Source organism: Neophocaena asiaeorientalis, unplaced genomic scaffold, assembly GCF_003031525.2.
Source record: "Neophocaena asiaeorientalis asiaeorientalis breed wild unplaced genomic scaffold, Neophocaena_asiaeorientalis_V1.1 scaffold230, whole genome shotgun sequence".
Lineage (NCBI taxonomy): Eukaryota > Metazoa > Chordata > Mammalia > Artiodactyla > Phocoenidae > Neophocaena > Neophocaena asiaeorientalis.
This window is the reverse complement of record NW_020175186.1, coordinates 124,050-151,107: the sequence shown is the minus strand read 5'-3', so window position 1 is coordinate 151,107 and position 27,058 is coordinate 124,050. Positions and strand designations below refer to the sequence as shown.

The window sequence follows — 27,058 nt, the reverse complement described above, 5'->3', positions numbered from 1 at the left end:
CCGGCCCTTTGGAGATAAAGGAAAGGGCTGGGAGGATGTTGCTAACTCAGAATTTATCCAAGTAGAATTCGGACTTTCCATTTTTCTACTTTAAAATTGTCAACTACTAACTACTAACATTTTTTGAGCACCTACCTATTATGTTAAGGGGCATAGCATATCCCTTTTCTTTCCAGTCAAGTGTATTTCTCTGCCCCTTCTCTAGTCTCCCTCAAAGGTAGCAGCAGATCTGATCCCATCCCATCCAGTAATTGCCCAGGAAATACTGTTAAAAGTTTGACACCTCCACCATAGTTTGTGACACGGTAAGTTTCGTTTTTTAAAGGGAATTGTTAGTGACCTTTCAAACCAGAAGACCTGCCCCTGACAGTGGTTAGTAGAAAGGAGATTTGTTGATTTCCTCCAACTGCTATGTTTCTCCTGATCTATGCAGGCCCTTGTGCATACTGCTCAAATATCTGGGCTGCCTTCGGATAAGAAATTGACACCCAGGGGATAGTTATCTATTCCAAACAGCCTGTGGAAGGCTTCTGGTGCTTGATATTATGACCCTAGGAGCATACATCCAGGATCAGGGCTGCTCTGGTACGCCACCAAGGCAGGGTGCAGGTGCAGGTGGAGGGCGTTAACGCCTCTGAGCATATGACCAAAAAAAGAAAAATCCCAGGAGCCTTTCCTCACTTGTCTCCTAAGAGGAAATAGGGCCAGAGGGAAAAGGCTTTATCAAATGTCCAGCCTAAATATTGGGCAGAACCGGGCTTCCCTGGTGGCGCAGCAGTCGAGAGTCCGCCTGCCAATGCAGGGGACACGGGTTCGTGCCCCGGTCCGGGAAGATCCCACGTGCCGCGGAGCGGCTGGGCCTGTGAGCCATGGCCGCTGAGCCTGCGCGTCTGGAGCCTGTGCTCTGCAACGGGAGAGGCCACAACAGTGAGAGGCCCGCGTAACGCAAAAAATATATATATATATTTATTTTGGCTGCACCGGGTCTTAGTTGCGGCACTTGGGATCTTCATTATGGCATGCAGACTCTTAGTTGCGCCATGCATGTGTGATCTAGTTCCCTCACCAGGGATTGAACCCGGGCCCCCTGCATTGGGAGCGTGGAGTCTTACCCACTGGACCACCGGGGAAGTCCCCTGAGATAATTTTGAATTGCAACTTTTTTTCACCCAGTAAGTTTATTTTTATTTTCCTCTTGAATAAAAGAGATACTTATTATTTAAAAAGCAAACAAAACAGGAGTTTTTATTGCACAGTTGTGTTTTTTATTTTTTTGGTGGGGGGTTGGTACGCGGGCCTCTCACTGTTGTGGCCTCTCCCGTTGCAGAGCACAGGCTCCGGACCAATGTAGGGGACATGGGTTCAAGCCCTGGTCCTGGAAGATCCCACATGTAGCGGAGCAACTAAGCCCGTGCGCCACAACTATTGAGCCTGTGCTCTAGAGCCTGTGAGCCACAACTACTGAGCCCGCGTGCTGCAACTACTGAAGCCTGCATGCCTAGAGCCCATGCTCTGCAATGAAAGAAGCCACCGCAATGAGAAGCCCACACATCGCAACGAAGAGTAGCCCCCGCTCGCCACAACTAGAGAAAGCCTGCGTGAAGCAACGAAGACCCAACACAGCCAAAAATAAATAAATTAAATAAATAAATTTATATTTTAAAAAAGCAGCATTATAGCTTATAAGATCTTCTACCAGAGTACAGGACTGTTAGTAATGTTTTCTTCCCAGCTACTGCTAGAAGAAATCTGACTGTTCATCACTTTTTAAAAACTAAAAGGCATTTACCATACAAACCAGATTGTAAATATTCCCTGAAACAAAAATAAAATTGCCCATAATTCCACTACCTTAACAAACTAGGTATTGACATTTTTTTGGTATATCCTTCTTGTCCTCAAGCAGATATAATTTTTGCATAGTTGCAATTTAAAAAACAACAACACGTGCATTTTGTTTTCCCTTTCATTTATCATCTCCGTTATGTTGCCACAGTTTTTCATAATTTGCATTTATATGACTGCATAATATTGCTCTAAGTGGCCATACCGATGTTTAGCCATTCCCCAACTGTTGAGATTTATTTAAAAAAAACAAATAATGCCTCAAAGAACACCTTTGTGCATAAAGTGTTTTTTCTTTTTCAATACTTTTGTTAATACCTAGGTTAAAAAGTTTGAAAATTTTTACATCTCTTGCTAACAATTTACGAATTTCCTTCCGAAGGGTTTGTGCCAGTTTACAGTGTGACCAGCTATTTACGAGTTTACCAATTTCCCCTCAGCCTCTTCAACACTGAGTATTATCGTTAAAAAAAAAAATAACGTTTGTTCATTTGATAATTGTAAGGTGGGACATCATGTTGTGTTGTTAAAAGGCATTTTAAAAATGATTTATATTTAATGCGGTTTAATTGGCTATGCCCAGCTTATTGTGGACACAGACCGCAAGCTTAGTTTGGAGCACCCGAGGGAAGGGATGATGCGGGCCCACGCTCCCCCGCCAACTTCTTCAGGGACGTGGGAGGAGCGCGAAGAGGCCAGTGAAGACGTGACAATGCGCAAGCGCACCACAAGGCCCGTGGATTCGTAGGTGCCCCAGGACCGGTGTGGGCTGGCGGCGCAGGCGCACTGGCGGCCTGGAGGGTCGAGGCGCCTGCGCAATCGCGCTTCCTTAGGCTGCAGCCATGGCGGGGCAAGAGGATCCGGTGCAGCGGGAGATTCACCAGGACTGGGCGAACCGGGAGTACATTGAGGTCATCACCAGCAGCATCAAGAAAATCGCAGACTTTCTCAACTCTTTCGGTCAGCGGGCGAGCAGGGGGAGGCTGGGAGGAGGGAGGCCTGCTGAGGGAGGGCGCTGAGAAGCTTTGAAGGGGACTCGGGGAGCCTTGGGCTCCTGCTGGTTTTCGCTTCCTCCTTCAGGCCGCACCTTCCCCCTCTCGCCCTGACCCCCGGCCTCCACTGGGCAGCCCCTGTGGGGTGTTCCTGCCCCACGCTGAGCTCATCGGCTTCGCTACCTTCACCCCGGATCCATTAACAAGTCTTTCCTTTTCCCGGATACGTCAGGCAGCCCCATCCATCGTCTGCTTCTTTTCTTCTCTTCAGTCGCCTCCCTTCTTCCTCTGTGCTTCGCTTCCAGTCCCCACTTGGCGCTCGGAACGCAGCATGGCTGTGTTACTACTGCCTTGTAAAGACCCTAGACGGTTGCTCATCTCCTTCCGGATCGAGTCGAAACCCTTGAGCTCCGAGCCTCTTAGTCGCCCCTCCGGCCCCTCCTGTGGGTTCCTTCCTGTCTCCGCGCGCGCTGTGCTGAGTGGCAGCAGATGAGGGCAGAGTAAGGTCCACATCGCGTCAGGCCATGGACGTCTCTGCATTGCTAGTCTCTAGCCGACAGTGGGTGTTCTGTCTGCTTCTAGCAAAATCTTTCCTAGGCCTGCTGGTGACAGTTTTAAATTCTCTTCGCATTGTTCCACATCCTTCTGGACGGCAGGCGCCTAGCAGAGACCCCCTACCTCATGTTCTCCAAGTGTTTCTTTGAGAGAACTGAACACTGGGTAGACTTTCTATGGCCATCACAAGGTGTGGGGATGACGTCTAGTGATCTTTTTCTAACTGCTGTGCTTCTGGTCCACTCTTTCAGCTACATTAAGCGATTAAGATTAAGGAGGGGACACCGACGTATTAAAAAAGATTTCAAAAGGAATTATTTTCTAGCTAGAGAACTGACAAGTCCTAAGGAGTATAAAGGTGACAGGGCAAGAGTCTTGTCAAAAAGCATCAGCAAGAGAAACTAGATCTGAGTACAAGCCTCTCTCTCAGGTTCTGTGGGGGACACAGAATAAGAACCATTTCCTGCATTTAAAGAATTTCTGCCTTGAAGATGAAATAAGGACAACTTCAGAACAAAGCAGAACATTGCTTTTGTCTTAATATATTCACATACAATGTGACTTGGTGTGATGGATTTCCTCACACAGGGAATGAGGGTGAAGGTAGTATTAATGAGAGATGAGAATAGTATAAATTATACGTCAGTGATACAAATTCACACATATAACTTAGTATAGAGGTTGTAGTAGGGAATGGTAGTCAAGAAGTCATAGATCTCATGTATCCTGAAATTATTTTTTAAGTTCTGTGCAAACTATTTTGATGTTAGTTTTCCTAATTGTCTCTCCTGCTTCCTTAGCTAAACTATTATTGAGGGTTCTTTAGGGCATTCTTTACTCATAACATTCCCTCAGAGGCAGAGCCAGATAAAACAAAATGTTCCATGCCCCTGGAGGGATGGAGTGATGACAGGGTTACAGCTTTGACACTTTGGCTTAGTCTGGAGAGGCAGTGGAAAGTAGTTGGACAGATAACTGACGTGGAGAGTTTTTACTTTTAAAACCAGAAGCAGGGCTTCCCTGGTGGCGCCGTGGTTGAGAGTCCACCTGCCGATGCAGGGGACACGGGTTCGTGCCCCGGTCCTGGAAGACCCCACATGCCGCGGAGCGGCTGGGCCCGTGAGCCATGGCCGCTGAGCCTGCGCATCTGGAGCCTGTGCTCCGCGACGGGAGAGGCCACAACAGTGAGAGGCCCAGGTACCGCAAAAAAAACCCCAAAAAAACCCCCAAAAGCAAAAGGCTTCATTTATCTGGTACGAGTTAGTATCTGATATGTAGACACAGAATATCCAAACAGAGTATTAAGAATGTCAGTTCAGTAAATAAAGCATCTAAAATAACAAAAACTGGTGCTGTTGTTCAAAATTTAAAAGTGATCTAGCATCTCACTTTCCCCAGTTTGGATCTAGGTAATGTAATAACTTTGTTTCTGAGCACGGAATCATATTAATAAGCATATAATAAACATACATTTATCCCTGGCATAAAACTTCTTGACATATTGCTGAAGTTTTAGTGGGTGAGTCTTGGAACTAACCGAAAATTGAAGAGTTTGAGCTTAGGATTGCGGAGGAGAAGTGTCTCTTTTCTTGCTTTATAAGCAAGGAAATACCTGTTGTGAGATTTTAGCAACTGCGTGTGAGTTCCATTTTATGATCAGATAGAGAATAAAGACTTTTTTTTTTTTTTTTCAAAATTTCCAGCAAGTTTTAGACCAAGGAAGTAGATGCATAGGATTCCATTCCTCAGGAGCTGGAAGAAATGGCTTTCCTTGGCCTAGGCCATTATTCTCCTTTAAGGTGAGGATAATGGCCTAATGTTTGGAGTAATTACTAGGTGGTTTTTGAAGATTTTAGAAAGCGGATTTAGTCCTTTTAAAGAAAAGAACAATTAATTACAAGTAAGAACAATTAGGAAGCACGATTAAAAGTTAAAGCAATTTGTCTTAGCAGTTAGGTATACCTGAGGCAAGTTCCTGAAGATTGACGATATCATGATACAAGAGTTTAGACAAAGACTACCAGGCTGAGAAACTGGATAAATCATAAGGATAGACTTCAGTGTGTTGTCTTGGCATTGGATGACTCAGGATGAGTGAGTGTGGGATGTATTTTCCCTGTCTAAGCCCTTAGCATGACTCCTCAATTCTGACATGTATCTGGGGGGGCTTTGTATTGTGTTTATAATGTGATTTGGTGGTGTAAAGATTTAGCAGGCGTTTACTTTGAGGGGGCATCTATAGCTTTTTGAAAATGGCAGCAGACCTATAATTCTCACCCTGACCACAGAGGGGTTGTGTAGGGCATGTGCTTTGGGGAGGGAACTGTTTTTCCAGGATACCTAATGATTCTGAACAGCTTTTACCCTGTGATTCTAGCTAGTGTGAGTAGAATTTTGATCTCTTTGTGGTTTACCGTTTAAGCATTGGAGGACCACCTGAACCTGAGGACACACGGATCGTGATGGAGCAGTGACATCCTAACACTGGGCCTATTCTGTACTTCGAATTGATGACGTTTCTAAAAATAGATTGTTACAGATGATAGCTTTTTATTTTTACACCTTTTTTTCTGACTCTAAAGCTAATATGTTCAGAGAAATGTAACAAAAAAAATAGAGAATGAGGCTGGGTTTTTTTTGTTTGTTTGTTTTTTGCAGTACGTGGGCCTCTCACTGTTGTGGCCTCTCCCGTTGCGGAGCACAGGCTCCGGACATGCAGGCTCAGCGGCCATGGCTCATGGGCCCGGCCGCTCCGCGGCATGTGGGGTCTTCCCGGACGGGGGCACAAACCTGTGTCCCCTGCATCGGCAGGCGGACTCTCAACCACTGCGCCACCAGGGAAGCCTGAGAATGAGGCTGTCTTTAAATCTCAATTCTTATACTTGGCAAACAAATACAGCTTGCCTCTTGTAACTCCACCTGTGCGTCAGATGCTGTGAGAAAGGGATAAATAAGAATAAATGGACATAGCCACTCCTAGGAAGTTTATGATTTTGTTGGAGAAGTAAGACCTTAAGAGAAAGACAGTGCTGATTTTCGTAGGTTGAGGTTACGTGCAGTAAGAGTTCAGAGAAGTTGTCTGGTAACTGGCATTTGTTAGCGGTGGTAATGTATGGACACCATCAAGCACCCTGATGAGGACAACTGGCTTTTTCCATTACAGTCTGGTGATAATGTACATATAAAAGCATTGTGGTTTCATATTTGTCCGGCTGCCGCATGGTTTCCCAGCATTTTGTTTGAATCGGTATGTATTTAATGGGATCTGAAATATGACTGAAGTTTCTAGAGTTCAGCATTTTACATTTTCAACAGTGCTTATCCGTTCAGGCCAGTAACATAGTGCTGTTCTTGGATTCTGACTCATCACCAGATTGACAGAGCTAGAACAGAACAGCCATCCAGGAAGGAACCCTCCCTCTCACCACCCTGCACCTTCATTTTGGCAGATGTTTTCATGGGAAAAGACAGGTTGTTGGTGATAACATTCATGCTCTTACTGAATAGCATACACGATGTGCCTTTGAGCTTCTAAAAACCAGGCTGAAAAGAGATTAGGTCCTGTTGGGCAGTCCTAGCAGTGGCAGTGTATCCGGGAAAAGGAGAGTGCTGAGGTGCTTCTACTCGAGCTGGGCCTGGGAATTAGAAGCAGCAGCACTAGCAGATTTAAAAAAAAACCCACAAAAAGCAAGATGAAAAAGAAGAGTGAACAATGTCTGGAATAGGCAAATCCTTACAGAAGAGGGAGAATTATATCCATTCAGCAAAGACCTCTCAGAGGTCCACTTTGAACTGACTTGAAGGCGAATGTTTAAAAGGGCAAGATGAGTAAGATTTGGACTTGATGAAATGAAAGTCGAGGCAAGATCAGGGTGTGCAAGATTTGTTAAATTGGGTGCTGAAGCGCTTTTGCATAGCATCCAGGGAAGAGATGAAAAGGAGGGGTGTGAGCTAAGTGTTAGATCACTGGGTGGGAGAGTGTCTCGGAGAGCAGATATTTTAAACTTCAGAAGTCAGGATTATTGAGAGATGACTGAAGAACAGTTTGGGGAGGCGTATGGGAGTAATTAGCATGCCTGGAAACCTTTTCCTCCCGGATGTTGAGAACAGTTGGAGGAAGAGTCGCCAAGTGATTGGTGTCAGAGAAGTTTGCAGGGGGAAAGGTATTTTAGGGCAAATCTAGGTTTCCTTTTGGGTGAGGTGGTAAAAGAGATTGGAAAGGATAGGGGAAGAAAAGGAATTTTTTGCAGATGAAAGGTGGGATCCACAGGGTAGTTGATGTTCTCCAAGTTTTCTCTTGTTCTGAAAGGCCTGTGCAGGTGCTGATGGGACATCAAGCACCCTTAGAGCAGCAGCAGTGAGCTGGCTTCCATGAGCTCAGAAACACCACACCTTCCCTTCTCCTCAGGGTCTGCTGCTTCCTTGGCCTCTGCTTTTCTTCCCTATTGAGATTATTTTCATCCTCTTGTCATTTCCCCTCTCTTGAAACTCTTGGTTTGCCTATTAGCAAATGGCCATCTGTACAGCCTCGCTGTATTAGTTTTTTCTTTTTTATTGCTGCCATAACAGATTACCACAAATATAGCGGCTTAAACCACATGCATTTATTATCTTACAGTTGTGTAGATCAGAAGTCCAACACTGGTTCACTGGGCTGAAATCACAGTGTCAGCAGGGCTGGAGGCTCTAGAAGAGGAGCTGCTTCCTGCCCGTAGGTTGTTGGCAGAATTCTGTTTCTTGCAGCTGTAAGACTAAGGTCCCTGTTTCCTTGCTGGCTGGCAGCTAAGGACCACGCCCAGCTTCTAAAGGTCACTTGCATCCCTTGGTTTATGGCTACCTCCCTCCATCTTCAAAGCCAACAGTGGCAGGTTGAGTCCCTCTCACACTTTGAATCTCTTCTTCCACTTTTCTTCTGCCTTTCTCTTTTCCATTTATGGATTTGTGATTAGATGGGGCCCATCTGGATAATCCAAGATCTCAAGGTCCTTAACTTTAATCACATGTGCAAAGTCCCTTTGCCTGTAGGATACATATTCACAGGTTCTGGGGATTAGAGCGTAGACATCTTGCGGGGGGGTGGGGGGGGGGGGGAGGGGGCAGGGTGGCATTATTCTCTGCCTGCCACGTTTGGTAGGAAGTTAGGCAGATCCTCTCTAAGCAGCTGTGCTCCTAAGATACTTCTCACCTTATCCTCCCACTGCCTTGTTTTGCCCACTCGTTCTTCTTATCTGTGCTCTGCATGATATATCATTCCTCCTCTTCATCTTAGGGGCTGTGTGTGTGTTTGTGTCTGGAATGGCATTAATCCTGAACGTCAGTCTTCTTTTACCAGATATGTCTTGTCGTTCAAGACTCGCAACACTAAACGAGAAATTGACAGCTCTTGAGCGGAGAATAGAGTACATTGAAGCAAGGGTGAGTATGATGGGCAAGGGCCTTCCTCATGAGGCAGGCATGGCTGTGCAAGAGAGAATGCACATTTCCACTTGTTGCTGAAAAAACCTGGAAGCAGAAACAGGCTTAGAGAAGTTAACTACATTGCCTGAATTTAAACCAGCTTTCTGGGACTCTGAAGCTGTCATCTTTTCTACCACTCCCAAGTACCTAGGATAGAAAATAAGATTTTTTTTTGTTTTTTTAGACCCCTCTAATGCTTTTGAATTTATCTGATTGTCAATTTTCCTTTGACAGGTGACAAAAGGTGAGACCCTCACCTAGAACTGTGCCATGCTGCTGCTGGGAAGTTGCTTTTACAGAACGCAGACCCTCGTGGGAAAGGCCCCAGCAGCCTTCAGCTCCTTCTTCTCTCCTTCAAGAGCAACAGGGCTTATTCTTGTTTTCCTTTTTTTCAAAAATGTGGCCTTTGGGCTCTTCCATGTACACCCAGCAGTGTGATGTGGTGTGTGGGGAGGAGCCAGGGGAACTCTCAGAAACAACATTAGGCATTTTACTTCTTCAGTGACACTTTGTAGAACTACTTGTCAACATATTTGAGGCGCTAAGAGCCAGAAGGTGGGACTCTGTCAAGGTCCTCCCCACCTCTCTCTCTCTCTCTCTCTCTCTCTCAGCCTTTCCTTGCAGCTCTCATTGCCTCTGCATTGATTCTATAAACGGTCTTTGCCTCCTCCCCACCTTTGGCCGGGGGTCAGAAGCAGTCCTGGCTGAGGTGCCCTGGCGAGGTGGCTGCCAGAGAATGTTGTTGCTAACCCACCAGTTTCTTGTCCTTTTGGGGAGGTCAAGTCCAGGCCCCCACTTGGCTTGAAAAGGGACATTTTCAGAGTTTTCTTTCTCTCACTTGGGGTGTCTTTATCTCTCATATTTCCCTAATAAACTCCTCAACTTTATCTGACTGCTGTGATTGTGGTGGGGAGAGGAGCTAGAGATGGGGCTCACGTATTCCACAGAAATCTGATGTGTGGGATTCTTATTCTAACAGCAAACTTTCAGATGTAGCTGTTTGATCAAACCCTAGGTGGCTTGCCAGCTGGAGCCCCCATATTTGGACTTTGCGCTAATTCATCCTGAGAATCGTTTGGTCATTCAGTGGACATTTACCGAGTACTTAGTATGTAGGCACTTTATGCTCCAATAAAATATGCAGTGTTGAATCAGGCGTGATGCTTACAGTCTGTTGAAATACCAGCATCTACACAATTCAGCCGCAATCCAGGGAAGACTATTAGTTTTATAAAGTACAAGCTAAATGTCTACTTCATTTTGAAAAGCAAATCATTTAAGCAGAAGAGTCTAAAACTTTTCGTTCTAGCATCAAAGCCTGCTATAAACTTGTGCCAACCCACTCCTAACGGCTTAACCGCCATGTAGAATTTTCATTTTAGTCATGTAGAAGTCATTTCTCCCTATTCAAATCTTACTTGCCACTCAAGGTCTAGCTTAAGCCGAACCTCCTCCATAAAGTTTTCCTAACGTTACTTTTCATTCAGTGCTGCCCTGTTCCTTTTCTCAGTCCCTCCCATCCTGCCATGCTAATACTGTGCTTCAGCCCTGGGTCTGATCTTGTTCTCTGCCTTGGTGTCTGCGTCGTACAGCATACATCAGTGCCTTTGCCTGTGTTGCTCAGCTGGGTACCTTGCAAAAGGCAGGTAGTCAGTAAATAGCAATCGAAGTGACTTGGCAGAGCTCAGGCTGCTTTGCATTGTCACATCTGAGCTTAGATCCGTGCTTAGACCTTTGGAAGACCATTTTAAGTAGTACCTTCACTTGAAAATGTGGTATTACAATGGAGGCAATACTGACCTCCTTTACTTTGGTAAGTGCTGTTTTTCAACATTATTGAGCTCATCTGAGGTGATCTAACAATTTCTTGAGTTCATTATTCATAATATCTTCTCTATCCTTTCTGAGATAAATAAGTACTTGTAAAGTTCAAGTTTTAGATTATCCTGTGGTCTGCAGTCAGTTTAACAGATACTAAGTTCCTACTATGTGCAAGGACAATAACAAGATAGTAATAGAGGCAAAAGTGATGATAATCTATAGAAGCCAGAAAAACCCTTCCTTAGATGACGTGAAAATGATAAATATTTTTATGGTCCTATAGACATTCTGTTAATTTGTTGATATCAAAGTAATATTTCTAAAAAAGTTAGTGCCCTAAATACCATGTTGCTAATGGTAAGCTGCTGTTTGTAAGGAGAGCAACTGGCATGGGAACCAGTGGGAACCAGTGAGCCTGACCTCCTCCAGTAGAGGTAACTCCTCCTGCTTACCTGGCACTTTGAGGTGTCAGAGTGCTTGCCTGTGTAACTGTCAATACCCCCTTTATAAAATGAGCCTCGGCTCGCTCACGGATATGTAACTAGTATTGTCTGTAACTTATTGAGTGTTACCATGTGCTAGATGTGCTAAGTGCTTTGTGTACTCTTTTTTGTGTGTGTGTGTGGTACACGGGCCTCTCACCGTTGTGGCCTCTCCCGTTGCGGAGCACAGGCTCCGGACGCGCAGGCTCAGCGGCCATGGCTCACGGGCCCAGCCGCTCCGCGGCATGTGGGATCTTCCTGGACCGGGGCACGAACCCGCGTCCCCTGCATCGGCAGGCAGACTCTCAACCACGGCGCCACCAGGGAAGTCCGTGTACTCTGTTTTATTTAGTCCTCAAGTCCTAAGAAGTAGGCGTTCTTACCTCCATGCAGTTCTTTAGAGAGGCTGAAACTTGTTCAGAGTCACACAAAGTAAGGAAAGGTGCTGGACCTTGAACCTAGACCTGCCTGCCTCAGACTGCTCTAACCGTTTCACTCCCAAGTGTGGTATAACCACATCTAAAACTTCCTTTCTCGTTCCTACTTCAGTGCTATTAGATACTTTTTTTTAATATAAATTTATTTTATATATTTTATTTTTGGCAGTTCTCCCTCCCACCCTCCCTATCCCACCCCTCTACGTGGTCACAAAGCACCAAGCTGATCTCCCTGTGCTATGTGGCTGCTTCCCGCTGGCTGTGTTTTACATTTGGTAGTGTATATATGTCCATTACACTTTCTCACTTCATCCCAGCTTACCCTTCCTCCTCCCTGTGTCCTCAAGTCCATTCTCTAGTAGGTCTGCGTCTTTATTCCTGTCTTGCCCCTAGGTTCTTCATGACCTTTTTTTTTTTTTTTTTTTACATTCCATATATATATGTGTTAGCATACGGTACTTGTTTTTCCTCTTTCTTACTTCACTCTGTATGACAGACTCTAGGTCCATCCACCTCACTACAAATAACTCAGTTTCGTTTCTTTTTATGGCTGAGTAATATTCCACTGTATATATGTGCCACATCTTCTTTATCCATTCATCTGTCGGTGGACACTTAGGTTGCTTCCATGTCCTGGCTATTGTAAATAGAGCTGCAGTGAACATTGTGGTACATGACTCTTTTTGAATTATGGTTTTCTCAGGGTATATGCCCAGTAGTGGGATTGCTGGGTCATATGGTAATTCTACTTTTAGTTTTCTAAGGACCTTTCATACTGTTCTCCATAGTGGCTGTATCAATTTACATTCCCACCAACAGTGCAACAGGGTTCCCTTTTCTCCACACCCTCTCCAGCATTTGTTTGTAGATTTTTTGATGATGGCCGTTCTGACTGGTGTGAGGTGATACCTCACTGTACTTGTTTTTTTTTTTTTTTTTGCAGTACGTGGGCCTCTCACTGTTGTGGCCTCTCCCGTTGTGGAGCACAGGCTCCGGATGCGCAGGCTCAGCGGCCATGGCTCACGGGCCCAGCCGCTCTGCGGCATGTGGGATCTTCCCAGACTGGGGTTCGAACCCATGTCCCCTGCATCGGCAGGCGGACTCTCAACCACTGCGCCACCAGGGAAGCCCCTTATTGTAGTTTTGATTTGCATTTCTCTCATGATTAGTGATGTTCAGCATCCCTTCATGTGTTTGTTGTCTGTATGTCTTCTTTGGATAAATGTCTATTTAGGTCTTCTGCCCATGTTTGGATTGGGTTGTTTGCTTTTTTGATATTGAGCTACGTGAGCTGCTTGTAAATTTTGGAGATTAATCCTTTATCATTGCTTCATCTGCAAATATTTTCTCCCATTCGGCGGAGCGTTGTCTTTTCGTCTTGTTTATGGTTTCCTTTGCTGTGCAAAAGCTTTTAAGTTTCATTAGGTCCCATTTGTTTATTTTTGTTTTTATTTCCATTTCTCTAGGAGGTGGGTCAAAAAGGATCTTGCTGTGATTGATGTCATAGAGTGTTCTGCCTATGTTTTCCTCTGAGAGTTTGATAGTGTCTGGCCTTACATTTAGGTCTTTAATCCATTTTGAGTTTATTTTTATGTATGGTGTCAGGGAGTGTTCTAATTTCATTCTTTTACATGTAGCTGTCCAGTTTTCCCAGCACCACTTATTGAAGAGGCTGTCTTTTCTCCATTGTATATTCTTGCTTCCTTTATCAAAGATAAGGTGACCTTATGTGCATGGGTTTATCTCTGGGCTTTCTGTCCTGTTCCATTGATCTATATTTCTGTTTTTTGTGTCAGTACCATACTGTCTTGATTACTGTAGCTTTGTAGTATAGTCTGACGTCAGGGAGCCTGCTTCCTCCAGCTCCGTTTTTCTTTCCCAAGATTGCTTTGGCTATTCAGGGTCTTTTGTGTTTCCATACAAATTGTGCAATTTTTTGTTCTAGTTCTGTGAAAAATGCCATTGGTAGTTTGATAGGGATTGCATTGAATGTGTAGATTGCTTTGGGTAGTAGAGTCATTTTCACAATGTTGATTCTTCCAATCCAAGAACATGGTATATGCCTCCAACTATTTGTATCATCTTTAATTTCTTTCACCAGTGTCTTATAATTTTCTGCATACAGATCTTTTGTCTCCTTAGGTAGGTTGGCAGGCGAATTCTTAACCACTGCGCCACCAGGGAAGCCCCATTAGATAATTTTTAAGCTGTTACATACTCACCTTAGTCTTACCTGCCTCTTCCCCGTCCTTCCTTTGGTAAAGAAGGCTTCAGGGGTTTTCCTGGCTGTATCTGGCAAACACTGTTTGCATTGATGTCTATGTTGTCAAGTTTCACTTCTTCCAGCTTCCTTTCTCTGAAGACTGAATTGTGTGTTATATTTTCTGGAAGTCTTGCTTAAAGAATTTAATCAACTCTGGCACTTTCCCTAACTGTCTCTCGGTTTCCCTCTTTTGAAAGACCTTATTTGGTCAGGCTCCAGAAACTGGGATTTTATTCTCAAGTTATACATGTCTTTGCTCATAGGTCATTTCGGTCCATAAACAGTGTTATGGTAAACCACCGTTTATTTTGTCCCCAGTGTGTCACTTCAACTTATGTACTTAGAGTTCTGTTATACTAACATTTCACCCTCACCAATGATGATAAAGTTATACTTTACATTTTAATCTGTTTACTAAATCGTTCAGTTTTTAAAACTTAAACATCTGTTTTATCCTTTTATAATAAAATGAAGATGTTGCCAGGATAGCTGTTTTGATTTGAACCATAGGAGACTAGGAGTTCAGAGAGGTTAAATACTATCCCCAGCTTTTCTGAATGCGGATTGTTCTCAGTCGCCTCACCATCATGAATAAAAATTGTCCTGGATAAAAGAACTATCAAAACTCAAAAGTAAGAAAACAAGCTAATAAAGAAATGGACAAAAGATTTGAACCGATCCTTCAAAGACAAAAGGATGGCAAACCAGCTCATGAAAAGACGTTCAACATTATTAGTCATTTAGGAAATAAAAGTAAAAACCTCATCGAAATACCACCATACGCAATCTATTAGAATGGGTAAAATTTTTCAAAAAGAAGAAAATCCTGATAATAAGTGCAGGCAAGGATGTGGAGCGACTGGAACACTCATACATTGCTGGTAGGAATGCAAAATGATATGACTACTCTGGGAAGACAATTTAGCAATTTCTCATGAAGTTAAACATGCACTTACTGTATGTCTCAGCAATCTCATCCCTAGATGAGTCTCACCTAAGAGAAGTGAAAACTTACAGACACACACACACAAAACCTGTATGCAGATGCTTATAGGAGTTTTATTCGTGATTGCTCAATGTTGCTTAACTGGTGAGTGCAGTGGCCTACCACTTGGTGATGGAAAGAAATAAACTTGATACATTCTACAACATGGATGAATCTCAAATGCACCATGCTAAGTGAAAAGCCAGACTCAAAACGCTACGTGCTGTGTGGTCCCATTATATGACATTATGGAAAAGGCAGAACTATAGGGACGGAGGACTGATGGGTCAGTGGGTGTCAAGACTTAAGCCTGGGGGTAGGGTTTCATCACATTCTCTTTGGGGGGTGGGAGAGGGTGGATTGTTCTGTATTTTGATTGTTGTGATCGTTACATGACTATGCATGTTGTCAAAACACACCTCTATCCGCCAAAAAGAGTGAACTCTAGAAATTTAAAATACATTTAGAAAAAAAAAAAAAAAAGCCGGGTTAGATACACATCTAACTCATGGTAGTTACTGCCTCTGAGGAGGAAGGAGGGAAATGGGACCAAGGTGGAAGTCAAAGGGTATTTTAGCCTCATCATTTATGTTGTCTTAACTTTAAAAAGTAAATAAATGACAATGTGTTTTTTACTTTATATGGTAAGATTATCAGTGTTTGCTTTATTATTGTACATCTTTGTATTTTTTGATTGGTCAAAGTATAAACAAGGTGAAATATATCCTAAAAGAAAACTTTTTTATATAAATGTATTTATTTATTGGCTGCATTGCGTCTTCGTTACTGCGCATGGGCTTTCTCTAGTTGTGGCGAGCATGGGCTACTCTTTGTTGTGGTGCACGTGCTTCTCGTTGTGGTGTCTTGTTGCGGAGTATGGGCTCTAGGCACATGCGCTTCAGTAGTTGTGGCTCGCGGGCTCTAGAGCGCAGGCTCAGTAGTTGTGGTTTATAGGCTTAGTTGCTCCGCGGCATGTGGGATCTTCCCCGACCAGGGATGGAACCCTTGTCGCCTGCATTGGCAGGTGGATTCTTAACCACTGCGCCACCAGGGAAGTCCCCTAAAAGAAAATTTTGAAAAGGCAGCAAAGTAGAAGGGGAAAAAAAAGTCACCAGTTGTTTTAAAATACTTGGGTACATTTTCTTCTTTTTCTCTCTACTTGTTTGGTTTTCAATAGTGGAAAATGTACTCTAAGAACAATATAGCCTGTAGCTTTACTTTTACTTAGAGTACTCTAAATATGTTTTCCTTCCTCTTAAATGATCTTTGTAAACATTTGCAGTGATACAATGTCACTGTTAAGGCCTGTGTTTATCTCCACAACTGCTTTCATTTTAGGGATGTAGACATTTCTGTCATATTAAACTGATATGTTTCACCTCACTATCCTGGGAGTAAGGGAATGTTTGCATGAATCCTAAGAATTATGATGGCTCTGAGCCATTGGGATTTGATTAACAGAAAATCCTGTCTTTCTCAGGTTTCCCTCCACAAATATTTCCACATTAATGTTCGAGAAACCTGGCGGTCTGTGTCACTGCTGGTCACTTGATCCTGCTGGAGGCCATCAGGATGTGCCATCTCTTTGTATAATGTGCTGTCAAGGACAGCCCAGAGGAGAATTACCTAGGTTCAGGGTGTTAGTTCCTTTGTAGATTTCTCAGACTCCTTAGATTCACTCATACCATCATTTTCTCAAAGGCACCAGATGATGAGCCCCTCTAATCCAGCACTCCTCTGACCACCCCCTTTATACCCTTATAACCCCTTCAGTTTCCTTAGCTGTAAAGTGGAGATAATGACATGGCTTTCATAAATGTGGAATGCATAGTAGAGTGCCTTGCATTTGGTAGATTTATTCTTTCTCCTTGAAGTTCATCTTTGACTAAAATGAAACCCTCTGAACTCTATTTCTGAGCTTCTCCAAGTAGAGCCTATTTCAGGTCACTGAAATTTAGTTACAGGGACTCATGTACCATCTTTCTTCAGGTTTACCTAGCACCATGTGTCTCTCCTTTGTTGCACTAGTGGTAACTGCAACTTTGTTCTTATTTGTGTGATGATTATGAGACACTCATTGAAGTGCTGTGAAGGCATGACTTATCTGCAATATTCTCAACACTTAGCACAGCACCTGGCACCTAGTAGGCCCTCAGATATTCTCAGAATGAAGGAAGAAATGAGTGTTTAAACTTTGTAGTTTTAATCTTTCATAAGTAAACATCTCATTTCTCAAATTTTTACCATAGCGCTTTGCACATAGTAGGTCTAGTTATTTTTTCCTCTTCATGGCTCTAAAGAATTGATTTAGGTCTATTATATCTCAATAAAAGCTGGGGGAGGATTGATTTAGTTGTTTTCATTATAAAGGTAATAAAACTATATTCTAGAAAATGGGGTTGGCTGAGGAAATAATGACACATTTTACATAAATGTCATCACACTATGCATATAATTTGATAGCTCTTTCCCCCCTTTATTTCATTTTCCTCAGTAAGTTTTTCCCTATTTTTAATGCTGTTGCCATTCTTCAACGTAGTTTGTGGAGAAGAGTTTGCTTTCATGTCAGGCAACCAAAGAAACTGAAAAAGAGGTTGCTCAGATGGGTAAAAATCATAAACCTAAACCCCTTTACTTGTGGATTTGACTGAGAACAGCTGTCTAGGAGTGCAGCCAAAAACAGAAAAGCCTATTTTCTCCCTTCTCCCTGCTATTTATTTTAAATGTTAGGGCCATAGTGCTGGTCTGTGGGCACAAGCATGTGTTCCTTATTGGCCTGGGCCACCAGGTGAGTTTTCAGTAAGTGGTAGGACTGAGGAGTCTTGGGCTTGGAGGCAGTGAGTTTAGGCAATGAGAAGCAAACTGGATAGGGGAATCAGTGCCTGCTGCGGGGTCTGCCCAGTCTCCCGATGGGCATGATGCCTGATCTGACACCCAGGCTAGATATTTGTATGATGGGAGTTGGGAAGGGAGAACTCTTAGGCTTTATTCAAAGTTCATCTCAGACGTTAACCCCTCCTGGGGTTAATGAAGATTTACCTGATTCTTTTCAGATCAGCTAGTCACTTTCCACTTGCTCTTTTACTGGTATAACCAATAATAAAACTACATGTCCCTACATCAACCACAATAAAGAAAACAACTCAGTCTACATGTCCTGTGCTTTCCCAGTAGCCCAGTAGCATTTTGAGGGTAGAGACAGTGTTTTTAACTCATCTTTATAGATAGTAACTGCTGCTATTTGCAGAGTGCTTGCTATGTGCTAGGCACTGAACACTTTTCCGCTTAATCCACACTCCTATGACATAGGTACTTCTTAAAAATGCCAGTTTCAAAGATGAGCAATTGAAGGCTCAGAGACAGCTCATATCTGAAGCTAAACCTGGAATGAGAACCCAGGTGGGTGTGAATTTCAGAGGGCACACAGACTGAATTGTGAAAGTTTATTCTCTCTTCAGTTTCCTAAAGGAAATCTTTCTGATTATGTCCAGGGGGAAGGAAGTTGGTTTGACAACTAACACTCGGTATCTAACATTTAACACTTGGCTGACTTTTGAACCAACAGAACGCACGCAGACTCAGAGCCTTTACAGAGAACGAAGTTTAGTTAACTGTTGTTTTGTTTTCTTTAAATTCGTTCCACTGTATTCTTCTATGGCAAATGATAAAGAATTTCCATTGATGGTAGTGATATAAAATTTCTTCTCAAATGTGTTTAATTGCTTGCGTATGCATAGAATAATTTTGAAAGGAAGGACAAAAAAACATGTTACCTGTCGCCTCCAGGGACTCTCTCTAGGTGGCTGGGGGGACTGGGAAAATTTCACTTCATCCTACTTTTCTGTACAAAACTCAAATTTTGTGACCCAAAATGGAGACAAAACAAACTTGAGCAATGAGAAAATTAGTAAATAAATAATAGAGCAGAAGGTAGGGAGAATATGGCAAAAACCATGAAGGTCTTAAGACAATGAATGAAACTAAAGAAACGCTGTGTAAGAAACGTACGAGAGGTACGAGAATCCAATTTACAGGGGAAATCCTGTCACAGGACGGCCTAACGCCACCGCCCGCTTCCGTGAAAGCGGGACCCTCAATCCTCAGGGGATCCATCTGCGCATGCGCACGGCCTCAAGCCGGCCATCTTCCAGGCTGTATTCCATTCCCCCACCGAGAGCGCGCGAAAACTGCACGCACGCCTGCCGGGGACGCGCACGCACGTCCCGCCCCGCCCCGCGCGGCCCACGAATCCCGAGGCGGCTAGGCCCGGGTACTTCTGGCTCCGGGAGGTAATGCCCGCGAGGGCGGGGAACGCGGAAGAGGCAGAGACCGGCGCGGAGGAGGCGGACGCGGAGGAGGCGGACGCGGAGGAGGCGGACGCGGAGGAGGCGGACGCGGAGGAGGCGGACGCGGAGGAGGCGGACGCGGAGGAGGCGGACGCGGAGCAGTGCGGTTCGAAAAGTCCCACACGGAGGAGCCCGGCTCCCAGCAGGAGATGGAGGCTGGGCGGCCGCGGCCGATGCTGCGCTCAGTGAACACTCGCGAGCCGTCCCAGGTCATCTTCTGTAACCGCAGCCCGCGCGTGGTGCTGCCCGTGTGGCTCAACTTCGACGGCGAGCCGCAGCCCTACCCGACGCTGCCACCCGGCACGGGCCGCCGCATCCATAGCTACCGAGGTAGGCGGGCCGCGGTCGCCCAGTCGCGCCCGGCCGCGCCGCCCCCTTGTCCTGGCCTCAACGAGCCCGGTGCTGAGCTGTGCCCAGCGCGCTGCCCAGCGCTCTAGGCCTGATAACAACGATAACGGTGGCTCGATCTCACCGAATTCCCGCCCCATCCGGGGAGGCAGGTGCTGTTGTCATTATTATTCCCATTTTACACTCGAGAAACTGACGCCCCAGAGAGGTTGTGACAGATCCAAGTAGACGCAGCTAGTGACAGAGCATTCTTCTTTTAAGAGTGCATAATTTGCATTTGATGATCGACCCCACGTGTATTCCATCCCTCACGCCCATTTGTTCAGTCCGTGAATGGGAGAATCCCACATTCTCCGATGTGCCCAGTGGGCCACGTCCGCATAGGGTCCCTGCCTTCATGGAGATCGCGGTCAAGTGGGGGAGACGAGACAAATGCATAAGTAGTTAAGAACAAGCCAGTGTCATAATTGCTGCCATAGGAACGGAGCTCAGCAGGGCATCTGCTCAGTGAAAGGGAGGGGTGTGTGCTTTGAGTTGGAACTTCGCAGAGAAGAAAGGAACTCCTGCATGATGAATGGGATCTTACTAACCCAGGACTGGAGTGGAGAGTTGTAGGCAGAGTGAACAGCATGGGCTAATAACACCTGGAGCCTGGGAAAGGGGAGAGGGTATGGAATGGTGGGAGAGGAAGTCTGAAAGGTGATCTTACCCTTAGGGAAATGGGGGCCATTGAAAGTTTTTAAGCAGGGAAATGACATTGCCTGATTTAATACTGAAAAGCTTACCCAGGTTGCAAAGTGGTTTGGAGGGGGAAGAGTACTGGTAGCAGTTAGGAAACTGTTGTAATAACCCAGGTTGGGGCTGTCTAGGCCTTACTGCATAAAGTGGCAGTAATCTTCCCTTGGTTTTCAAGAAGAGAAGTTACTGCTTGCTAAATTTTCACTCTCTTCCTCGGAGGATCCTAATGGATCTTTTTTCCTTGAGGGTCGCATACTCAATAATGCTCTTCAAACTTTTACACCGAAGTTCTGCTAATATTAAATGAGGAACAATGCAGTTCTTCCAGGCATTAACATTTCTGTAGTCTCCTATTTTATCTAGGAAATTGTGTGAATTTTGTATTCTCCAAAATTTATCTGTGCCTGATTTAATATAAACATAAAAAAAAAATTACCACGTGAATGTACTTAATGTTATCGATACTAAACTGTACACTTAAAAATGGTTAATAGTTTTATGTTATGTATATGTTACTACAAGAAAAAAAAATTACTTCCTACTTTACATTTCTTAAATTTTCCCACCAAATCTTCAAGTAAATTTATGCCCCAGGAACACATGCTGTTTTTTATTCTGAGGCAGCCTCCTCCCTCCTTAAACAGAATCTTAGCCCTGGAATTTGGTCTCCTTCCAAGTGCCCCTCTCTCTCTCTCTTTTTTTTTTTTTTTTTGCATAAGATGTGTTTATTTCTTAAATTCAGGTATAATTTACATAGAGTAAAATACAGATGTCTTAGGGTTTGATGGGTTTTGACAACACCTAGATCAAGTTACAGATTAGAATATTTTCGTCACCCCAGAAAGTTCTCTCCTACCCCTTTCACTCTTCTGATTTTTCACACCATTGACTAATTTTATATCTTTCTACAGAATGTACCCTTTTCTGTCTGGCTTTTTTCTTTCAACGTGATGTTTTTGTATCTTCTTGCTTTTGAGAAGCACAGTTCTGAGGAGCTGGTGACCTTTTCTCTCCTTTTAGTTTGCAGCCTTTGGTGTGATTTGCAGTTCCCGTACTTTGCTTTTGCACCAAGATAGCAGAAAGGGCCTGCGTTTTGGAGCCTCGCTGGAATACTTGCCCTTCTCCTTACTGTCCCTGTTGCCTTGAGCAAGTCACTTGGCATTTTCAGACCTTTTTTTCTCATCTTTACCTGGATCTTTTGTGAGGACTAAATAAAATGACATTATTGGAATGGCTTTGTATGGTATTTAAGCAGAATGAGAGGCAGATATTTTCAGTGTCAGAGTGAGGAGATGAAGGAAATAGGTGTGTGGCTCCTTAACCTTTGCTTGTCTGAACAGGTCATCTTTGGCTCTTCCGAGATGCTGGGACATCTGATGGGCTCCTAGTTAACCAGACTGAGCTGTTTGTGCCGTCTCTCAATGTTGATGGACAGCCTATTTTTGCAAACATCACACTGCCAGGTACTGATGTTCCATCTTACTTTTTAAAAAGATAGGCTGTTGTATCCTAAGTAGAGGATAGGCCACTTGAAGGAGCCTGGTCATTAGTGATTTTTGCCTGATGCTGAGCAAGGTATCCAACCTTTCTGTGTCCTATTCTCCACCATGAATAAAGTGGAAGTAATTTACTTGTATGCTGTATGTTGGACAAAGATGTCGTGGTATCTCAGAAGCTCTTTGGGCTGGTCAAGGGTGGGCTAAATTAAAATACTTGATTGTAGAATTATGAATGCATTTTGTTTCGCTGGCCCTGGAGCAGAATTATGCCCTGGAGTCTCAGGAGAAAAAAAGGTGTAGAGAATGAGATACCATGGCTTATTTATTGACTTCTAGTGTTGTATCTTTCGGTGTAATATAACCCAGTCAAGGTCACTGTGTCAATCAGGGGTTTTAAGAAGAATCACCACATTGAACATTAGCTTCACAGCTTACCACTTGTTTAAAACTCAAGTGATTTTATTAGGTTGAACCCTTAGAAACTGATGATCTGTTGGGTTAAAAAAACCCCAAATACCTGCAGCTTCAAACGAGTATGTGTATGTAGGGTTCAAACTAGTATGTGTATTTAGATCCTGCTTTAAGGCAGTGGGTATACAGAAGTGAGCACTGGTAAGTTAAATGTAGGAAATTTTGCCTTAAAGGAGACCTTTAAAGAGTAAGTTCCCTGGTAAGTTTAAAATAGGATTTGAGTTCCCCCAAAATCCAGTTACACACTTCTTTGGTTATCTGTTGCTGTGTGACAGCTACCCCCAACCTAACAACAACCATTTTATTTGTTTATAATTCTGCAGCCGGGGCAGAGCTCAGCTCGGTGGTTATTCTGCTCACTGGTGATCACTGCCTTCTGCTGGCAGGTTGGCTGGGGCCTGGGCCTCTCTCCCGGGTCATCTCAGGGCCTGGCCCTCTTTGTATGGTCTCTCCTGCTGGGTAGCTCAGGGCTCCTGAGAGTGTAAAAGCGAACGTGGCCAGGGCTTCTTAAGGCTGAGACCCAGAATCGCCACAGCGTCACTGTGCCCACATTCAGTTAGTTAAAGCACATCCCAGGCCCAGCCCACTCTTGAGGAAAGTCCCTACACAGGGTCATGAATACTGTGGGATGTCTGTTGCGGCCATCACATTACATTCTGCCACAACCCATGTACTCACTTTTTTTGTCCAAAGCGAGGTCCAGCTGTTGCAAATGTAATTGCCACGGTCGGCAAAGCCTCTCACTCAGCCCTTGTCCTCAGGCCTGAGTCTGCTGCTGAGAGTCGGTTTTCTGCCCTTACAGTGTACACCCTGAAAGAGCGGTGCCTCCAGGTTGTGCGAAGCCTAGTCAAGCCTGAGGATTACAGGAGACTGGACATCGCGAGATCCCTCTACGAAGATTTGGAAGACCACCCAAATGTGTGGAAGGACCTGGAGCGGTTGACCCAGGAGCATATTGAAAATCAGCGGATGACAGAGGAGACTGAAAATTTTAATTGAAATTTACACTCCTGGGTCTCGGCTTTTGACAGTCCTGACAAGTCTTGATCTAGACCTAGGACTGGTCACTTTTTCTCGGCTTCAAAGTGTCTCATTCTTGGAGTCAAAAAGCTCCATTGCTTAAAAGAAAGTTAACTGACCTCACTACTGGGCGCTGTGATGTTTAAGGGCAACTATCACAAAATGTAATTTAATGCCTGTCCCTTCTAGAAGTATTTATGAAGGTAAAGTAGTTGCATTTTTGCCTTCTAGTGAGTCAGGGAAGTTTCTGTGTAAGGACTTTTGTGTAAGTAATTGAGTGAGAATTGTAGCTTATTCTTGAGTTGTAGGAAAGCAGTGACATCTGCTTTTCATTCCTGTGTTGTGGTTGGTGATGTCCCCGCGTCCCACACTGAAAGACCAAGATGTCATTGGGGCAGGGGCATAGCGGTCTGCTCTTCGAGACTCCAGTGCCTCGCACGTTATGAGCCTTCCCTCAGTGTTTATTGAATGAACAAACCAGTGGCTACTTTGGTAGAAAGTGTTAGAGGTTTTCACCCTGTTTTTTGAGGGCGGGTGGTAGTGGGGACCTTAAAGTATATACAGTAAACAAATGTTTTAAAGGGCATCAATTTTATAGAAAGCAGTTTTTATAATTTTCTAAGTTGTGGCTTTTCTCTGCCCACTGTTGTTGCAGAGCTGTTTTATTTCTGTTTCTAAGCCAGGATTAGCTTTCTACAGTTCTTATTGATGATAGCTTTTTTGAAACTTGCTATGTGCACAGAAGATAGGAGATATTTGTTTAATCATAGTATTAAAGAGCTACTCCTAAAAAAAAAAAAAAAAAGGGGGCTTCGCTGGTGGCACAGTGGTTGAGAGTCCTCCTGCTGATGCAGGGGACACAGGTTCATGCCACGGTCCAGGAAGATCCCACATGCCGCGGAGCGGCTGGGCCCGTGAGCCGTGGCCGCTGAGCCTGCGCGTCCGGAGCCTGTGCTCCACAATGGGGAGAGGCCACAACAGTGAGAGGCCCGTGTACCGCAAAAAAAAAAAAATAAGAGCTACTCCTGTACTATAAATAGGTTTTTGCCAAATGTGGGTACTTCTGTTCCTTTTTGTAAATCCATGACATTTTTGTTCGATTCAGCAGTTTTTCATCAGGCAGGATCTGGTGACACTTTGCACCTGGCTGGAGGAGAGGACAAAGCCCTCCAGCCTCTCGGAAGGTACTGCTAACACACTGTGGATTCAGAGGGTAGCCTGGAATGTTTTCTAATTTTATACATGTACAGATCCTTTCCGATAGGCTGGACTTAAATTCATTAAATTCAGTACTTCTATCAGGCCTCCTTTTTTGGTAGCCAATCGTTAAAAAGACCAAAAAACTAAAAACAAAACTCTCCAGTAGAGAAAGTGTTGGAAGAGACAGAAAAGTAAAGGAAGAGAAAAGATCCAATTAGGTACACTACTTAAATACAACCACTAACTTAACATTTTGAACTTTTAGCCTTTCTTTGGCTTGGTTTTACGTAGTAGTTGAGATCATACTGGATATAAAGTTTTGTATTCTACTTTCTCATTTAACTTTATAACTTAAATATTTTTCCATGGTATTATAAGCTCTTCATAGACATGAGTGCAGCCTTCCTTTTATAAATAATGTTGGGATATTTCTTGGCATCTTTATTAGTTCCTTTGAGCACAGTTCCTATGCTCTGTTATCAGGGTGAAGCGAATTAATCAAACGCCGTACAGTTTTCCCACCTAATCTTATTCTCCTCTTTCAACATTCAGCAAGTAAGTGGGCTTTTTTGTTTTTCTTTAGCCTGTTGTGGTACTCATTCAGTGACACACCTGTAATTTTTTATCTAATTTTTTTGTCGAACTGTTGGGTAGGGAAGAAGAAATGCTGGTACCGAGGCAGCCATACGATTTCGAAAGTGGGATAGGATGGGAGATTTAAGGAAGCCTGCTGGTGCTCGATTAGTTCAGTGTTGGTTTGATTATTTTTTAAACCTGTCTTTGTGTCAAAATGAGATTTCATGTTCCTGTCAAAACTTGCAATTTGAGTACTGTGTTTTTTGTGTTGTCCAAGGAAGATTGAAAACCTATAGCATGTATGTACTCATTTGAAATCTTAAGAATGTATTAAATGTATTACTTTTAAGAAACTGTGATCTTATCTATTTTGACTTTAAAAAAAGCTTTTTTGGATACATTAAATGGTGCTAAGTAAAGGAAATAGGTAAGGTGTGGTGGTGTCATTTGCCAGGCTCTTTGAGGTGGAGGGACAAAGGCAAGAAACCTGCTTTCATTCTCAGTCCCTTCTCTTTCCAGCACTGGATTTTGTTTAAAACTTTGTTTCTTTTAGCTTTATTTTTCTTGTAAAAATGAAATATCACTGTAAAAAATTTAAGCTCTACAGAAAAGTATTAAGAAAAAAAGCATTCACAGTTGGAACACAGGTGGTTTGTTTTTGTATTTTTTCATGAAAATAGAACCAACCGTAACAGACACCTCATACAGGTGGCAACTAAGTATATGAAAAGATGCTCCACATTATATATCATCAGGGAACTGCAAATTAAAACAACAGTGAGATACTACTACACACCTATTAGAATGGCCAAAAAAAAAAAGGCCAAAATTCAGAACACTGACAATACTAAATGCTGGTGAGGATGTGGAGCAACGGGAACTCTCATTCATTGCTAATGGGAATGCAAAATGGGACAGCCACTTTGGAAGACAGTTTGGTGGTTTCTTACAAAACATATTCTTATTGTACCATCCAGTAATTGTGCTCCTTAGTATTTACTCAAAGGAGTTGAAAACTTATGTCCAAAAACTTGCACATGGATGTTTACAGCAGCTTTGTTCATAATTGCCAAATCTTGGAAGCAACCAAGATGTCCTTCAGTAGGTGAATGAACACATAAACTGTGATATAATGGAATAACTCTAATACAATGGAATATTACTCAGCATTAAGATGAAGTGAGCTGTTAACCGTGAAAAGACACAGAGGAAATTTAAATGCATATTAGTAAGTGAAAGTAGACAGCCTGCCAGTGCAGGGGACATGGGTTCGATCCTTGGTCCAGGAAGATCCCAATGCCGTGGAGCAGCTAAGCCCATGCACCACAACTACTGAGCCTGCACTCTAGAGCCCATGAGCCGCAACTCCTGAGTCCACGTGCTACAGTTACTGAAGCCCGTGTACCTAGAGCCCCTGCTCCACAATAAAGAGAAGCCACCGCAATGAGAAGCCCAGGCACCGCAACAAAGAGTAGCCCCTGCTCACCGCAACTAGAGAAAGCCCGCGCAGAGCAACGAAGACCCAACGTAGCCAAAAATAAATAAATAAATAAATAAAAATAAATAAGAGTACTGTCATCTTTGTTAAAAATAAATGATAAATAAAAAGGGGTAAGGGTGGGCTTCCCTGGTGGCGCAGTGGTTGAGAGTCCGCCTGCTGATGCAGGGGACGCGGGTTCGTGCCCCGGTCCGGGAAAATCCCACATGCCGAGGAGCGGCTGTAGAGGCCCGCGTACCGGGAAAAAAAAAAAAAAAAATAAGGGGTAGGGGGAGAGGGGGGGATGAATAGGTGGAGCACAGAATTTTTTAGAGCAGTGAATCTATTCTGTCTGATGTTATAATAGTGGATATATATCATTATAAATTCATCCAAGCCCACAGAATGTACAACACCAAGAGTGAACCCTAAGGTAAACGGTAGACTTGGGGTGATAATGATGTATCAATGTAGGTCCATCAATTGTAGCAAAGGTACCACCCTGGCAGGGGCAGGTGTTAATAATCGAAAGGAGACTTTGTTGGG

At 43.8% G+C, this 27,058-nt stretch overlaps 2 protein-coding genes across 2 annotated transcripts; both read left to right on the top strand.

The window, feature by feature from the left end:
• Positions 1-2,615: 2,615 nt before the first annotated feature.
• Positions 2,616-10,005, top strand: BRK1 (BRICK1 subunit of SCAR/WAVE actin nucleating complex). The gene is made up of 3 exons (XM_024764709.1): positions 2,616-2,805; positions 8,725-8,807; positions 9,084-10,005. Exons 1-3 carry the CDS (start codon positions 2,688-2,690, stop codon positions 9,108-9,110), a joined length of 228 nt encoding a protein of 75 aa, XP_024620477.1. The 5' UTR covers positions 2,616-2,687; the 3' UTR covers positions 9,111-10,005.
• A 9,084-nt stretch (positions 10,006-19,089) lies between these two features.
• Positions 19,090-24,143, top strand: VHL (von Hippel-Lindau tumor suppressor). The gene is made up of 4 exons (XM_024764731.1): positions 19,090-19,270; positions 19,315-19,513; positions 21,610-21,732; positions 23,042-24,143. Exons 1-4 carry the CDS (start codon positions 19,130-19,132, stop codon positions 23,236-23,238), a joined length of 660 nt encoding a protein of 219 aa, XP_024620499.1. The 5' UTR covers positions 19,090-19,129; the 3' UTR covers positions 23,239-24,143.
• The last annotated feature ends 2,915 nt before the right edge of the window (positions 24,144-27,058 follow it).